The sequence below is a fragment of the Patella vulgata genome, chromosome 8 (genome assembly GCF_932274485.2).
Source record: "Patella vulgata chromosome 8, xgPatVulg1.2, whole genome shotgun sequence".
NCBI classification, from domain to species: Eukaryota; Metazoa; Mollusca; class Gastropoda; family Patellidae; genus Patella; species Patella vulgata.
In genome coordinates this window covers 15,703,297-15,721,443 of record NC_065886.2, presented here as the reverse complement: position 1 = coordinate 15,721,443, position 18,147 = coordinate 15,703,297, and the positions used below count along the sequence as shown (strand labels likewise).

The 18,147-nt window shown below is 35.3% G+C and overlaps 1 protein-coding gene across 1 annotated transcript; it reads right to left on the bottom strand.

Moving 5' to 3' along the window:
- Nucleotides 1–421: 421 nt before the first annotated feature.
- LOC126830635 (uncharacterized) lies at nucleotides 422–15,504 on the bottom strand. The gene is made up of 3 exons (XM_050561039.2): nucleotides 15,375–15,504; nucleotides 2,151–2,352; nucleotides 422–1,303 (listed from the first exon to the last, which is right to left on the bottom strand). Exons 2-3 carry the CDS (start codon nucleotides 2,349–2,351, stop codon nucleotides 728–730), a joined length of 777 nt encoding a protein of 258 aa, XP_050416996.1. The 5' UTR covers nucleotide 2,352; nucleotides 15,375–15,504; the 3' UTR covers nucleotides 422–727.
- Between the last annotated feature and the right edge of the window lie 2,643 nt (nucleotides 15,505–18,147).

Below are 18,147 nucleotides of genomic sequence, written 5' to 3'. Positions count from 1 at the left end.
TTGGCCGAGAAGGATCTAAGTAATATATTTGCGTAGTGTTGCCTTCTCTGCGGTACACAGGGTCTGTCGAGGAATAGAGTCTAGTCGTTCGTATAGGACGACAAACTGAGTTAGGCCTAAAGGAACCCATGACAGATACAGTTGGATCAAGAGTGGGCGGAAGCTCCCCTGTGCAATATTTCTCTCATAGCACACTGCATGACGTATGTGTGTCTCCATTAGCTTAGTTAGTCCCAACCCCTTATCTCCCAACTCTCCTGCCGTCTCTCCCAACTTTGACAAAAATTCATGGCCAGAGAATTAGATGACTATAGCTTTAATAGTTTGTGTTATTAAATAAAAAAAAACATTACGATAAAAAAAAGCGATGTCAAAAATAAGGTTGTTTCAAAAATCTATTTTAAAAAATGCTTTCAGATCATAAATGTAAATTATTTATTCATATTGCATAAAAAGCATCATATGGTGAACACAAGTTTAATCTACAGCAATATATATATAACAACATCTCGTGTTCAAAATAAGCATTTTCGTCTATAGATAGTATAGTAATATCCACGAAAAGGAATGTCTTGTGATGTATAGGTTTTTAATAGACCTAATTCGAATTTTATTGAAAAAGGGTAAAAGCGATCTTGAAACTACGTGCATTATGCCAATCAGAAGTACCACCATTTGGAAAAGTATCTAAAAGAAGTTCATTAGAATAATATAAAATATCACAAATTTAATCTTCGCATAACGGACTTTCACGAAGTTGGACATGTTGTTCGATTCCAAATCTAAATTTACACGTACCGACCAATGGCCATTTCACAGATTTATTCTCGATGACGTAAGTTTTGTTGCTATTATCGCCGCCATGTTTCTTTAATATATCACTGAAATCACCTTCAATAGATTGAACGAATGAATTATTGTCTTTAAGATTTGTTACAACAACTAAAACACGTCCTTTAATATTGACGTTCATATTGAAACTTGCGTTAAATTCCTGTTCACGTACTACAAGTTCAGCAGTTGTCGTGTGTTTTGGCGGCACATTGATGGAGCTATTAATCGACCACGTCATAGATTCCTCGTGAGTGTTCTCGTCTACGGTTTCCATATTAACCTCGCGACCGAAACCTGCCGTTGCCCCAGCAACCTCTTCAGGAAGACCCAATTTGACCTCTAGATGAAAACCTTTAGTGAAACCCTTGGATACTTCTGTAGTACAACTAGAGACCGTCGTTCTCTCAGTCTGGAAGGAATGTGCTTGATCATGATCTGTCCAGTTCTCATAAGTTGATTTAAACACAACCTGAAAATACAAAAAGTAAACATTAGGAATGATCTTGTATCAAAAACAGAGACCTGAAACTCCGTTAAAGGCCCTAATGATTTTAAATCCGTGTAGAGCTAGACCTAGTCTGATAATACTGTACTTATGGAACCAGATCAATTGATGACTCATCATTTGAATACATGTTTTCATTTGATTGAAGCCTGTATCACTATGTTGGGACTGTACAGTGCAATGGGTGCGTACGGCTCATCCCCGGGTCCATTCACTTGATCTGATGTATACGTTTCTTGTTTATATTTTGAATATTGTGTCTTGTCCACCGGTTTGTCTTGTGTAATTAGTTTTATGTTGTGCGGCCCTCCTGCTCTCACTATATATGAATCGCAATGATTGGAATGGAATGATATTTAATGTCTCGTCAACACACTACTTCTGTAATTTTGAGGTAAACCAATACCGTAAATATCTTAATTATACACTAGTTTTATCGTTTTCTTCCATTAATAAATTATTAAACATCTAAATGTTTCTGCTTGATCAGGAGCGCAAATGTTTAGACAAAATTCCCACAAAACGACATTCATTTATATATATCACACCATTAACTAAGGTCTGTTTCATTAACCATTGACTATAATGTCTGTTTCAATCAATGTTTGATTAATAAAAAAAAGTATCATTGTACTATGGACCAGGAACTGACTTCGACGTCATTATGGCCATCTTGAAATTGTTCAGGGAATAAGCATGCCAAGTTTCATGTCGATCGTTGCCGGACCTCAGGCTTTTTTCGAAGCACGTCGACCTCAAGATGACCAGTTGCTGGTCCAAAAAGGTACATCAAACAAGGAGATGTTATTACCTGTGAATTGGGTTTTTCTAGTTTTCGTTCATCTTTATATTCAGGTAAAGAATTTGTAAATCTGACTCTGTTCCATTTCACTTCCAAAATTACATCCTCAAATCGTAGTTTACTGTTCTCTTTTGTTCTAGTCTGTAGGAACGTTGTCCAGGCCCATGTCTTTACTATCTCTTCTATATCTGTTAACTCGGGTTTAGGCATTCTGAAATATATAAAACCTGAATTATTGAAGTGACATAGTTTGAAAGTCCATTCGGAAAGATGCTATACTTCAACATATACATGGACGTAATTATTGAAAAAGAATGGGCCTAGTACAGACCCCTGGGTTATGCCCCGAGCAAACATATACTAAAATATATTTTACCATTATAAAAATGATATGAATGGTAGACGGTCGAGCTTAGTTTACCAAAGACATGTTTGGTATATATGATATATATACATCTGATGAGCATGTATTTCCGATGTGATGATTCACAATAACAGATTTATCAAGCTTATAAAACCAAATGATATACAAATGTAGTAAATTATATACAGATCACATTGAAGCCTAATAAACTAATTCAATCTTCAATCTAGTTCACTCATGCAAACAGAAATATACTTCATATATCAATAGTTGGATTCTGTAGTCAGAATCCTAAAAGCCATTTGGTATAGCCTCTATGAAATGGTACAATTATAATCATGTTTATTATTTTTACATTTGACGTTAATAAATAAAAAAAAATATCTTTCATTCTTGCTCTCTCGCGCGGATAGATTCTGTCAACAGTTGTACCAAGATTAATAAATTAATTTATATTGGACCATGAAGTGGGAATTTATCCTTCATTCTAATTCATTGATTGATAACATATTATATTATCTTATTGAATAAAAAACATCAACACAAATCGTATTCAGGGCACATTTGTCAGTCTACATTTGTCCGTTTGGTTCAGGACAGTATAGAGCGTTAAACCTCATTTCATTCATTTTATAAATTTGTAAGGCGTATGTGAAAAATCAAAAGTCCATTCATTGATTTATTCGGGGATGTAGGACCTCGTTTGCAAACTGGTAGTGCGCTGAACATCAAATGGCAGATGGTCGAATTGGAGGAAAAGTGGCTGGAACTCCACTACCTGGGAAATAGTTCTTCACATGGCACAGTCAAAAATAATCTTGTTAGTCTCACAATTCAAAAATTATTTAGTTAATGAGATTTCTTTCATTCATTGTCTCAGTTGATGCATAAAAGTGGGAAGTTAAACCCCATTTAATTTAATTCCATTTATTCATTCATTCACTCCGGTTCAATGTTATTCATATACGTGTACGCTTCAACAATATCACATTTCTTCATGAGATTAATTAGTTGTAGGTGTCTGAGTTCAGTTTGATTGACTCAGGAATGTAAGAGATTTATCAACCACGCGTAAAGATATTAATTAATGTGTATTCGAGGTTAATTAAGTTGTTATATTAATATTTGATGACATTAATCACATTGTTGATAAAACCGGGCAACGTGGTGACTCATTCATTCAATCTTCATTAAGACGACATATAGTTGATATTGGTTTTATCATCAGCTAATATTCTGTAGACACTCTTATCTTTTAGAGAGAGAGAGAGAGAGAGAGTTAGAGAGAGGGGTGGGGGTAACGTTCAATCGATAAAAATATGTCTTTTTGCGACTAGAAATTGGTTGTATTAACTATCACCAGTTAATACAGCATTCTAACTTTTAGAGAGGAAATGAAATGAGGTTTAACGTCCTACTGTTCTGCTCCGAACTGGGCTAATGAAGACGGGCATACGCCATACAGTGTGCTATGAGGGAAATTTTGCCCGGACAGCGCACTATGGCCTACTCTTATATCGAATTCCAACTGTCAAGGGATCTTTTACGTGCACGCCAATATGTACACGGAACCTCGGTTTTTCGTCCCATCCGAACGACTAAACAGCTGTCCTTGTCAAGCCCTGCGTCCTGCATCACTGACAAGGGGAAACCACGCCGGAAAATCTGGATAAACTTTCTCGGCCAATGCAGGAATCGAACACCCGACCTCCAGGCTAGCGAGCCAGCGTCTTACCCACTTAGCCACGTGATCCCCCTTTTAGAGAGGAGAAATGGGTTTAACGTCCACTCGACACAAACTAGGCCATTGTAGGACAATAACATATAGTACAATTTTATTCCAATAATTAGATGGCGCGTATAAGTTGTTCTTAGTAGTGGTAGGTAACCAAAGGACCCGGTGGAAACCAACGAAGTTGTGCTGTCGACCCTAACGTAACTTGTGGCCAAAACTCAATCTTCTTTAAAACTTAGTCTACACTTTCAGGATGTATTTTACATACCTCTTTTTTTGTCATAACAATATTTAAAATATAAAGTGCATATAGAAGTTAGACGTCTATGACTATTTATTTTTAAATATATTTTCATTCGATGCAATCATAACGTTAATAAGAAGATTAAGAAGACCTTATATACCAAAACTCATGTGAAATTTGTTTCCATGGAAACTCAAAATTGATTATTTTTTTTCTTATCTGCAAAATGCACAACTACTATAATATGTTGATGTTTGTACAAGTTTCATATAAAGTTATCTTGAACGGAAACAAAACGGGGTTCATTTCAATATCCGTCCTTTGACATCGTTCGGCGCAAGAAACTATAGATTTTTGTGTTCCTGCGCTTGACAGATTGTGGTTGTAAACAACAAGCTTATGTTTCCGCCTGTCTAGAATAATCTTAGTATAGTAATTTATACATACGATCATGATGGCATGTAGATAGATATAAAGACTTGTTTACTATAAACAACGTGATTAATGGCGCGGATTTCCAGCAAACAATACAAACAATTAATTAGGCTACAAATAAAACACTACATGTGTTTGAATTAATTTGTCAGAAAGAAATAAAGCAAGGGTAGGGTGTCTGATTAATGGCAACACCAGGATGTTTTTAGGGTGAAGCGTGGAACATCGCGGTGGCTCAGTGAGTAAGACACTGACTCGCTACCAAGGCGGCCGAGGGTTCGATCCCGGTGTGGTTTCCCATTGTCATTGGTGCACTGGTGCAGGGCGGTGAACCTGGCAATGAACAGGGTCTAGTCGGCCGGATGGGACATAATAAACTAAGTCCAGTGTACACGTCTTCGTGCACGTAAAAGAACCCTTGACAATTGGCAAAAATTCCATTGTAGCCTACTTCGTTAGCCCGGGTAAAGCAGGCTGTTAAACCCCATTTCATTTCATTTCATTTGTATCTATAATTTGTTTTTTACCATTGTTTTCTTTCGGTTCTTCCTTCTGCCTCTAGCTCGATTATTAGAATAGCTGCACTATTTAAAATTAAAGATATATACTTCTTTTTAAGTTTTCGTGAAAAATCATCGCACCAAAATGTATTAGACGTGTCTTCTATATCTTTTTACATATATCTTTGTACTTATTAACTAGGTTTGTTTACCACTTGTCTTATATTTATTTGCCATTGGTGTTCTTAACCTTTTATTATATACAACTAGAAGAAGGATTAAATAAACATAGTTGTATATAAAAGTAGGAATGAGATCAAGTTAATATCAGGTACAGATAAATCCACTTTAAAACAGGCGCAATAGACATATTGCAGCTGCTGGATCAATCAGCCCCTAGCGCCACCTGGTTACACTGGTATCATGTAAATTTGATCACCTGTATCAGTATGGAATGGCAGAATCACAGAAAAATATCGGAATGGTATTTGTCCGCTCGTCAGCATTTTGTTGCTGGGCATAGATCATTTTCACAAAATGTTAAAATAGAACATGACGAACAAGAACTTGTATATTTGTTTCCCGACTTAGATGAGCAACGATTCCTTTGTAATATCTAGTTAATCCTTAGTTATTACTTTTGGCCGAGTAAGCTATCCATACAGGTTGTAATGCTGGCGTGTGTATAAATGATAAGAGTTGATATGAAGATATTGCCATGTTTATAAATAGAAATATAACATATACTAGTATAGAGTACATCTACATCCTTCTGTTCCTTCCTGCCTGGTTATACACTCTATCTTTAAATCTATCAACATTCCTTCAAATTCTACTACTAGTATATCTCATATATAGAATAACTCTATTTAAAAGAGAACTTTGATCTTTCAGGAGTCATTTCAAAGTGATGGATATATGAAGCCCTTCTGTCAAATTCGTTTAATTGTATAGAGTAGTTAGATATAAAATTGATGCCCCAAAGTAGAAATGGTAATAAGTGTTCTGGACAGAATCAACATTGAATGGTTGTCCAGAATTGAATTTTTGGGAGAAATAGACATGGATTTTAACGTCCACCCGTCAAAAACCAGGCCATTTTGGGGCTAACATATGGTTAGCATTAGGAGGAAACCGGAGGACCCAGAGAATACCCACGAGGTTGGACAGGTGACCCCCTCCTTGTCAATTATAAACGAGGAATCAAAACCACGCCAGTTGACTCAAAGCGTACACTTTAGACCACCCCGCCCCCTCCCCCTTTCTTTAATTTTGGTAGCCAAACCACTAATTTCAGGGAAAATGTCAACAGCAGCTCCACCGTTATTTCCTTATCTTTAACACAGCAAAATCTAATTGTCAGCTATGTGGATTCATGAGAGAACAAGAAGTAGCATCAGTTATATACAGCAATAATAAGCACATCCGATTCGTGCACGACGCTCGTCACTTCACATTTCAAGAAGACACTATCTTTTGAATGCATTGGTTAATATAAGTTTCCTAATGGGTATTATGTTAGATTAGATAAAGAGCTCACAGTTCTCAATATAATAGTTACAAAATAGATAATGAAAAGAGAATTTCAGATATAGGCGATACAATTATAGTCTAGCCTCGATTGTCATTACTACCATTGTAACGATAATAATCAAAGTCTCGATTATCCTTTTTTATGGTAACCGCATCGACCGCAAAAGGTATTTAAATCTGCTTATATCGCAGCCATCCGATGGTGCATGTATCGAGAGTTGATTATGGTTTTGGTAAGTTAATTATAATTTATATAACATTTCATTCGGGCCTAAAGAAATATCTGCGGTAGGCAGATTTAGCTCTTGCATAACGCCTGTTTAATTGATTTATCAAGTTTAAAATGGGTGAGGGCTGCGTTGGCTTATGTCAATTTATACACTGTTAAAGTCGTAAATGGCAATACATAATACATTTTACCGAGCTAAGGGAAGCGATTCTTGCCCAATGCTCCGACCATATAAATTTCAACAAGGTATAAATGTTGATATTTTTATGAAATGTAACATGTACTACAGTACTATAAAACATTCAGTATTCAAGACATACATGTTATAAAAGATTTGTAGACTAGTATAGGATTGTTTATAAAAGCGTGAAATATCAGTAGCCTGGGGGTCTATAGATACTTTAGTTTGATCTTTTATCTATGATGGTTACTTAAAGACGGTGATTGTGTGGTGCTTTATCTTTATTGTACATCTAACACGTGCACGGGGCGTGGGTGGGGCTCTCGCACATACCAACAACATTTAAATAATGCAGGCAACATGTATTGAGAAAAGTCAAACTGGGTACATTATGATAACGACTTTTATTGATGCGAATCAAAACATTTGAATGAAATTTGTCTTCTCTAACATCTTATCTATAACCTTCTGGGTATAGATAATAAATTATTGGGGAAATAATATAAGCCGACAACGGTGCGTTATCGACTGCTTAATCGAAATTCTAAACAATCTATCGCAGAGACCAAAAAAAAAATCTTAATAATATTAGCCGACAAAGGTAATTTATAGACTGCTTGAACAGAATTCTATGAACAAACTATTATAAAAATCTTAATTTGCATCAAACACTTCAAAATATTTTGATTGGTGTATATACACATGTATTTGGTGAGGGTGTTATACTTGTAATGTATCAAATAGTTATTGATATTTTTTAAACTTAATATAAATTTGACATCTTAAATTACATGTTAGTTTGAAAAAATTGGGTCAGGTAAACAAAATGGTTAACGGGTCCGCCGTTGTTATAACCTCCTATACCCTGCTCTTTGAGACAATATCGTTCGTGTTTGATCATATTTTGTTTACCCTCAACCTTTGTTTTATGCAGATTTTTTATACATGTGTCTCCCGGTGGTCGACCGCATCCCTTACATCCAGCAAGTCAATGTAAAATATAGAGGAAAGGTGTTTGCACAGGTCATGAAACTATTGTTTGATTTGAGGGAGTTAGACAAGGTTCACATCTTTTACCTTCTTTATTCATTATAACAACAAACATTATATTGATTGTCAAGTTCGTACAATCTCATTACTGTTATGCTGAATTCTACTTTTACTTTATTGACACTAGTATCACGTGATACTTAATAATAACATGTTCTATTCTCAATTGATCAAGTTTTCACCGAATAAGACTATCATCCTTGTTTTTCAATTTACCAATAGATTAAGAGAAGGTGAAAGGGGTAGATCGGTCATCTTTATTGGTACCATTTTATTATAATAATTCTCTTGTATCTTTAGAAGAGGGCAGGGGGGGGGGGGCGACCCCTTATTATAGAAAACCCACGAGTTTAGGCAGGTAGGTTGAGAAAGACAACACAGTTTGACAAACTATCTCTGAAAAGTTAAAGTCGACAGTTGCCTGGGCTTCATAAAGTCTGTGCTCTGGGTATACGTTGAACCTTCGAATTCTTAGACTTGTGTATTTTAGATGACACAAAGAGACGCTATTTCAACAAGTGTAAGAATATAACTATGACAAGTGACTAGTGGTCAATGAGAATTGACAATGATACTACATTGGTTTCTATCTAATTACACTATTATTTGTTTGCTACTTTCACTTTCATCAAAACCTAACTGTCGAGTGTTTGTCGATCCACTTGTACTGTTTTTATTCACGTAAGTAGCCTATACACAGAAGTCTACATCTTTTTATGGTAGTAATTGTATCATTAGAACACATTGTCTGGGATGTATAGACCATAAAAACGACAACACCCACATCTTTTCAAAAGGAAAAGTTAAAAAGTAACTTAATCAATCGCATCTTCCTAGCAAAGCTAGTGTTCCATCTCCGTTCGGACTTCAATGGATGTCTTGGCGATTTTTTTTTACAATTTGGGAAGGGGGGGGGGGGTACATGTAGCTAACATCTTTATCTGGACATGTGAAACAACACGTGGCAACCGAATTCGGATCAACAGATTAAGAGAAATGTGCTATCAAGAGCATCTAGATCAATATTACCGTATTTTAACCTAGGCAAACCCATCACAACTATTTTAAAATGTAACTTACGGTCATATGAAATGATAATATACATGTAATAACGATTTATCTTAATGACATCATTTATCCAAATAGTTAGCCTGGAGCTAGTTTCGCGATTTAAGTTAATTGTGTGACAATTCGTAGTGTCAACTTACTCATATCTTATAACGGTATGTTGTCACGTGTTTATAAGACCAAGGTATGTCCAGCACAGACATGTTTTAAACTAACACAAATAAAAATAAACACCATTTATATTTATTTATTACCTGTTCACTTATATTATAATATATCCCGTATTCATTAACCGGGATGGGGCAAACAACTAAACCCCATTTCATTTCATTTGAATGTTAAAGATAGTGTAGACTTAATTTCGAATTTCGGATTGTATGAATTTTTGAAATTATACATTTTAATATATTCATAAAAATTTCTGACTTAATTTCGATTTTTTGAATACTTCGAAAACCGATTCTTCAGGTGTTGGTCGAGAAAGTTCCTCGATATTTTCCGGCCTGGTTTCCCTTTGTCCATGATGTAGGACTTGTACTCGTAGGCTTGCACGTAAAAGAATATATTATAGTAGTTGGAATTCGGAACAAAGAGTAGGCGAAATGTCCCTCATTGCACACTGCATGGCGTATGCCCGTCACCATTTACAATTTTTTATTAACTGCACACCTGTATTATATCCCGTCTTCATGACCCCGGATGGGACAGAAACGTAGGACGTTAAACCCCATTTCATTTCATTTATTCATGATTTATTTTATTATTGTTGATTGTACATACAATGAATGGAATAACAAGAACCAAATGATTTGAATTCAACATGATAAATGTTTTGATATGTACCACCTGTTACCTGTTGTAAATCAATATATCGCCGTAATGTTTAAATATTATAATCAATATTATATCACCACGAGGTTCTGTTAAAATCTATTATACCACCAGGTAGTGTAGGCAGATCGATGGTTGACCTCGACACTCAGAAATACAACAACCAAACAACAAACCAATGTAAATATCTGACGTTATATATACAAGTGCTATATAGAGTAGACAAAATCAACGGCGTTCTAGAATACGTGAAAATTGCAAAATTCCTTTTAAATTTAAAATGAAAAGTTCTGCTGGATATATATGAATAAAATAGAATACATGAAAATTAAACCCTCCCTTTAAATTAGAAAAATGGTGTATATTGATAAATAAAAAATAAAAGCGTCGATTTCCTTAAATTTTATGTTTTGATCAACATCTAAACAGGTGATCCTAAAGGTACACACCCTAATAGTAGATGTTTTTTTATTTATAAATTTAAACACCAAAATGTGATATTTTTCATTATAAAGTCAAATAATATTGCAGAAATATATGAGAGAGAGAAATGGGGTTTAACGTCCACTCCACACATACTAGGTTATTTCGGGACTAACATATGTTTCAATTTTATTTCCATAATTCGCTTGTGCGTAGGGGTCTTTAGCAGTGGGATAAAACCGGAGGACCCGAAGAAAATCAACGGGGTTGGACATGCGACTCTACTACCTGTCATGTACCGAAACCACGCCAGTTGATTCACTGACAGACCGTATGATACAGCGCGCACGTGCTAACCATTCAGCCATCTAACCCCCCAGAAATAAATGATTATATACATTTTAAATTCGTGTAGAATTTATGTTATTGTTACTACATATCATAATATATCCAAATATCTTAAATTAGACGTAATTCATTTATAAAGCTAAATAATACTGCAGATTGCTATGATATCATATCATAATGCATCCCAAATAAATAAGTTAACAATTCCAACATGTGTTATATGAATCTATTTGAAGGTGTTCTGGGGCTAACAAGAGAATGAAACAATACTATAGAAACAGCCTGTGGTGTTAATAGAAATATGAAAATCGATGTTCATACAAGCTTTAATAATTAACAGACTTGAAATCACCGGGTGTCATATTTCAATGACAATCTCTGGTCCTTACAACAGAGTGTTGACTTGGTTCAATACATCCCGGTCCATCAATAATTAATAACAATATTAATATTCGCATTGTTTCCATTGATATGAAGAGCAGTGAAGAACATCGATTTTACACTTTCGTTATTCCACATTCTTTCTGTCATGTTCACATATCATTACTATCGTAGGTCATGTCAGTTGGACAGTTTGCGAATTGCCAGGATGTGGGATTTAACTAGAACACGAACTTAAGATATTCACAATTCCGAACTTCCAACGCGCTGGAGTCATATCAGTCCAGAACCAGATTAAGAATTTTCGGACCGAGGTGTCGGTTGACCCCATGATGCCTAAATTTACAGTATATCTCCGAACTTCCGACGCGCTGGAATCATATCAGTCCAGGGGCAGATTAAGAATTTTCGGGCCGGGGGATCGGTTGACTCCTAGAAGCCTGGACTAACAGTACTACCCTATTGCTGTATACGTGTTTTTAAATTGATTTTTTCTATGATATCCTGCTGATATACATGTATATTGAACATACAATGCCAGACACAGAAGTCGCTTTTAGAGATTTTGAGATTATCATTAGTAAAGTGGTTATGTAGGTTTACTGTAAATAGTCACTGATCACAGTATACACACCAACAACAGGTAAACACCACGTGAATAGCCATAATAAACAATAGAGTTTATCTATAGATTACCCAAGGAGCTAATCTGTGATCGCAATCCCCTTCTAAGACAATATGACAAATTTAAGGAGTACTTACTCTTCAAGTTTCAAGATTCTAATCTTAAGAGTTTTGCTCTTCCTTATCGCACTAAATCGTCTTAGCGTTTCGTCCAAAGGTAATCCAGATAAGGAATGTATAATTTTAAAGTTACCACAAATGTAATGGAGTTTAACGTCCTACTGTTCTCCTTCAATTGGGTTAATGAAGACGGGAAGTTACCACAAAGTGTAAATATCACAACAGAAATGTCATAAAGTTTCTCTTGTCTTAGTCAAACCAAGTTCCTATTATCAAATATTTAATATATATGTAAGCTTTGTTTCGCTTCTTTTCCAGGGCGTCTAGTCGTTCGGATGGTACAAAAAACGAGGTCCTGTGTCCACGTTGGCGTGTACGTAAAAGAACTCATTACAGATGGAATTAGAAAAGAGAGTACGCGGTACTGGTTTCTGCCCAGCCATATGGCACATATCATGTCTTCATTAGCCCAGATATATTAGAAAAGTCGGACGTTAAACCCCATTTCACTTCATTTACTGTATGTATCTATCCAACGATAAGAAATAGGTCAGTGAGACATAATTGTTCATTCCGTTACTTGAAATATTGAAGCTTTGTCCCGGTGCCCTTAACAAGGTTGATCATTTTCTTAAAAACAGATGACTAAATGTTGTCATTAATTCGCCATGGACAAGGTCTGTCTAATATGAATGGATTTCTATCAACACAGAAAATCTTAATTTGGAAGATTACAGCAATGGTCTCGGAAGAACCGCCATCAAGATGAATTAAAGATGCCCATTTAATGTTTGTGATTAGAGTTAACTGACAGGCATGATTATTGAAGGGCTGCCTTGAGTTAAAATAAAGCTTTAAGTGGCGGCCATTTTAATATAACGTGTTAACTGAATTTGTGCATGAATAAATTGTATTTGAAATCTTGTGATAAAATCGTTAGAGTTTGGTATTCCCTCAAGCTGTCGCATGGAAAGACTTTAATTCAACCGTAGAACTCAAGGCTGTTTGTTGTGTTGTTTGTTTTAATGTATATTTAAAGCTTTCGTCACTTCCTATTTTAATGGCTAACATATTAGAGAACAAAAAAGACTATAAATATTTCAATTGAGCTAACCCGGTCGTATTCCCAGTGCCTGAAGAGGTCTAACAGTCTGCTGAATGGCTTCTTGTAATGGAACGAAAGGTCTCTGAAATTCGCATACTTACTTTATTATTTGATTTGGAAACCAGCGGCAGGTACTGATATACCAACTTACTTATTCCTTATCATGCTTTAGTATGGCAGGAATATACAATTTCTCATACCTATAAGTTCTACTACAACTTTCATTTGGATCATGAACTTTACATACAATGTTTTAGGATAACCACCAATTTGGTAGTATTTAGAGGATTGACAATACCTGGCAAGGAACAGGGTCTAGTCGTTCGGATGGAACGTAACACTGAGGTCGAATGTAGACCTACACATTTCTTTAGTGCAGATAATACTGTCGTTTGGTTAAAATGAGTAGATTAATTCAAAATGGCTAAAAGCTACTCTAAATGATTGAGACAAGTTTAACGGGTTTAACCAGAGATAGAGAACAGAGCCAAGGGCAACATTTGATAAAACCAGCATATTTACTTGTTTCTACTGAATAATACTCCTGTAACTAAAACTGTTTTGTCAATGTGAACACACACCAAGACAACATCCGTCGGATATGTGATCTCAATGTCAGGTGGTATCAGGTGTTCCGGAAAGGGGTGGGTATACCCTGCCCCGTACACACCACCCGTTATAAACCCACGAGCGGAATTTTTAATTCACTTATAATAATATATAGACGAATAGTAAAGTTCGTTTTCATTATCAGGGTTGGTGCAGAAAAGTAGGACGTTAAACCTCATTTCATTTCATTTCAAGAATAGTAAAGTATAGAAAAGGGAATGTCACTATAATAATGTATAGACGAATAGTAAAACCCGTCTTCATTATCCCGGTTGGTGCAGAAAAGTAGGACGTTCAACCTGATTACATTTCACGAATAGTAAAGTATAGAAAAGGGAATGTCACTATAATAATGTATAGACGGATAGTAAAACCCGTCTTCATTATCCCGGTTGGTGCAGAAAAGTAGGACGTTCAACCTGATTACATTTCACGAATAGTAAAGTATAAAGAAGGGAATGTCACTACTATGATCAATCTGATAATGGATTTAACAGACAAGCAGTGCATCCCATATTCTCTAAGTGGGGCATGCGTAAAACAAAACTCGTTTCAGCTGCATTGGACTAGAGAACATGAAATAAATTTATAGCATATCCAATGATTTATTTTAATTTACTTGGTATCTCTACTAGAAATAAATATGTATAGAACAATATTTCTGTTGAAAGCATTGTATCGGAATTGCATAGCATTAAATTGGCATCAATGCCGGTTGTTTTTAAGAAACTATGGATTTACCAAAATGGCCGATCGACAGCGAAGGCAAATATAAGCGCTTGACTCCTGTACATCGTTTATATATCATTTTCTATTGCACAATATCTTTATAAAGATCATTTAGCTATTAAAAATACTATCATAAAGCGAGTGTAAAATTTTCAATACAATAATTATATTTACATAATCAACCCACTGTAATTTCAACAAGTGGACAAAACCCTCTCCATTTTGGATATTATTTTTCATACAACATGTCGAAACAAGAAAAATGGATAATGCATTAAGTAAACTATATTATTCCATATTTGGTCAAAGGAATTCAATTTCTTAGTAAGTAGTGTTGTATGTAAAGTAAATATTTGTTCGAGTTTCGACACGTAGTTCATTATTGTCGACTGAAAACGCCCGAAAATTTCATTAGACGCCATTTTCTATCAGGCATTTTCCAAATTCTTTTTATTTTCGGGCTATTGTTCAAGCGTTTTTCGGTTAATTATTTTTAAATTTCTGTTGAAAAGGAGAACATTTGTAAAATTATGTATCTTTTATCGTAATTATTGAAACAAATTGCAAATAAGTAGGTCTGCTAACCAGACGAGGAAATAATAAATATATGCCCAGGTCTTTTTCCTTGTCCAAATTTCCTTATTAATTTTCTAATTTAGTAGGGAATTTTATAAATATTTTAGTTCCAAGAAAATATTTAAATATACATTAAAAATAAACATACCTGAATATCGTGTTAAAAATCAATATTATCCTTAATTTATGGTAAAGATATAAATCCGCACAGTTAGACGGCTCGTCCACTTTTAACAGCCAATAGTCAGTATTCCAATACTGCTGAAATGAGGAGAAGGCGATTGGCTAATGTAGTCATGTGATATAAAATATTACGCGCGTGAATAATGTCTCGCGCTCTCGTGTCTGTCAATCAAATACTCGGGGTATGTGATATATTAATTATGTATATGATTGTGTAATCAACTTTAAAATTACTTACTAATTAATGCAATTACCTACATAAATCATTAAATTTTCCGTATGCAAATCTGTCTATTGCAGGTCTTTCTTTAGGCCTTTAGGGGGTTGGGTGGCCGAATGGTTAGCACGTGCGCGTTGTAAAAAAAAGGTCTGTCATTGAGTCAACTGGCGTGGTTTCGATTTCCCGGTTGTACGTGTCAAGGAGTAGGGTCGCCTGTCCAACCTTGTGGGGTTTCTCCGGGTCCTCCGGTTTCCTCCCACTGCTAAATACCCCTACGCGCAAGCGAATTATTGAAATAAAATTGAACAACGTGTTAGTCCCGAAATGATCTAGTTTGTGTCGAGTGGACGTTAAACCCATCTCTCTCTCTCTCTCTCTCTCTCTCTCTCTCTCCCTGTCCTGCACCACTGACAAGTGCGAACCACGCCGGAAATCCCAGATGACCTCCCTCTCTCTCTCTCTTTAGACCTTGAATGTTATCTAAATTATTAATTAGACATTAATTAACTTATCAACACCATCGATGCGTCGTTATAGCCTGCGATATTTAGTGTATTTGGGTACGTTTTGTTGTGGATGAAATAACCCTAAAAATGGATAATCGAGACTTTGTTTATTATCGTAACAATAGTAACAGGCCTAATGACGATCGAGGCTAGCCTAATATTGAATCGCTAATATCTAGGTTCAGGGTGAAGAAATTTTCAGAATATTCTCTGTTCATTATCTATTTTTTTAAACTAGCGAGAACTGTCAGCTCTTCATCTAATCTTACCTAATGTCTCTTTAAGTAAAATTTGTCTGATCAGTGATATCGTATCGATTGGAAATACTCAATCAGAAAATCATTTATTCATTAAAGGTTAATTTGAGATTAATTGCTGTTTTTGTTAATCAATAGCGTGCAGCGTGGTGTGCATGTACGCGTAGTTCCTTTAGGAACTGTCTTTGTTCGGACGATGTCCGCTGACAGTTCCTATCCGTCCCTAAATAGCTGCAATATAAGAATATCGCTCTTCCCCGCCTATGTCTATTTTGCATCCTTACCGACTATTTTTCACCATGATTCGTCTTTGTTCGCCAAAGGAATCATTTCTTGTCACAGCCGACACACATTTATAATAATTCAACACTATTTTCAAGTAGAAATTTGAGTTTAAAAACATACACAAAATACGTTTGAACTCATCAGTCAGACCGCGTGTTTAATTAATCGCTAAATTCTATTTAAAAATAATATTGCATTATTATCAATTTGTGTCAGATATGGTAAGAAACGATTCGTTTTGGCGAAATATAAAGAATTACGGTGAAAAATAGAAGGTAAGGGTTCCAGTATATTGCAGCTATATAGGGACGGATAAGAACTGTCAGCGGAAATCGTCCGATCACAGACAGTTTCGAAAGGAACTAGCGTACAAGTATCTTTGACAGTTGGAATTCAATTACTGTCTGGACAAAATGCATCTCATAGCACACTTTATTAGGCCTGATTAAGCAAAAAAATAGGTGGATAACCTCCATTTTATTCATTCATTAAAGTAGAATATACACGATTGTTTATATTTTGAGCAATATATTTAATTCATATTCAAGATTCAAGGGACGGATCGTAGTACCGGTTGCCTCTGGTCCTGGATCCATGAGCCCCCCCCCCCCATGGTGGATACAATCAGTGCACACATTTTGTCAAACTCTCAAAAGCTATTATCTTCATTTTGCATTATCTATTTTTGAACTATTATAGCAAACAGGGACAGCTCTTTATCTAAATCTTACTGGTGCATCTTTAATATGGGCAGGTCAACAATATTTAATTTAAAGTCAATAAATTATGAAGAATGATCATTAAATATGATAATTTTATTTTTTCCACCATAACAAAAATAGTAACAAATATTCTTATATACAAATCATATAAACAATTTCAACAAACATTTTGTAAAACAAAGTTTTTCTTGTAATAAAGAAAGTGGTATGTACAGTACGATCAGTGCACACTCGTCAAAAACACGGCATGTTTTCAAAATCCAGTGTTTTCACAGAATTGTGAAATGGTATCAGACGTCGTCCGGTATCCTTCTACATTTCTTTCCAATAGACCGACCGAAAATGTCAACTGCCACCCGATCCATCCCCATCCCCACGTCTGCTCCTAGATATGCTAGGTGTGAGATGTCATTAGTTGGTACATTTCATTCAACCGAAATATCCTAATACGGAATCATATTAATAGATTTAGCTGTTTATACCCCTCTCAAATACACATATTTCAACGATTTCATTTCAATTTGGAATCATGCGATTTTAATTTCAACTCTACAAATATTTTTTTAAGTTATCACATAACGGGCTTTCACTGTTCAATACCAAATACGTGCGATTTTATCTCCTGACAAAATAATTTTGTTAATCTTCACTAAGGGGTTTTCGCTTAATCTGACAAATATTTTTTTTAGTTATCACATAACGGGCTTTCGTTGTTCAATACCAAATGCTTACAAATTAATTTTCATTT

What these genes read in the sequence shown, in the direction of transcription:
- LOC126830635 (XM_050561039.2), bottom strand. Translation starts at nt 2,351, where the DNA reads ATGCCTAAACCCGAGTTAACAGATATAGAAGAGATAGTAAAGACATGG. An exon ending in TAGAAAAACCCAATTCACAG is followed by an intron (nt 1,304 to 2,150) that starts GTAATAACATCT and finishes TTGTATTTTCAG; the next exon opens with GTTGTGTTTAAATCAACTTA.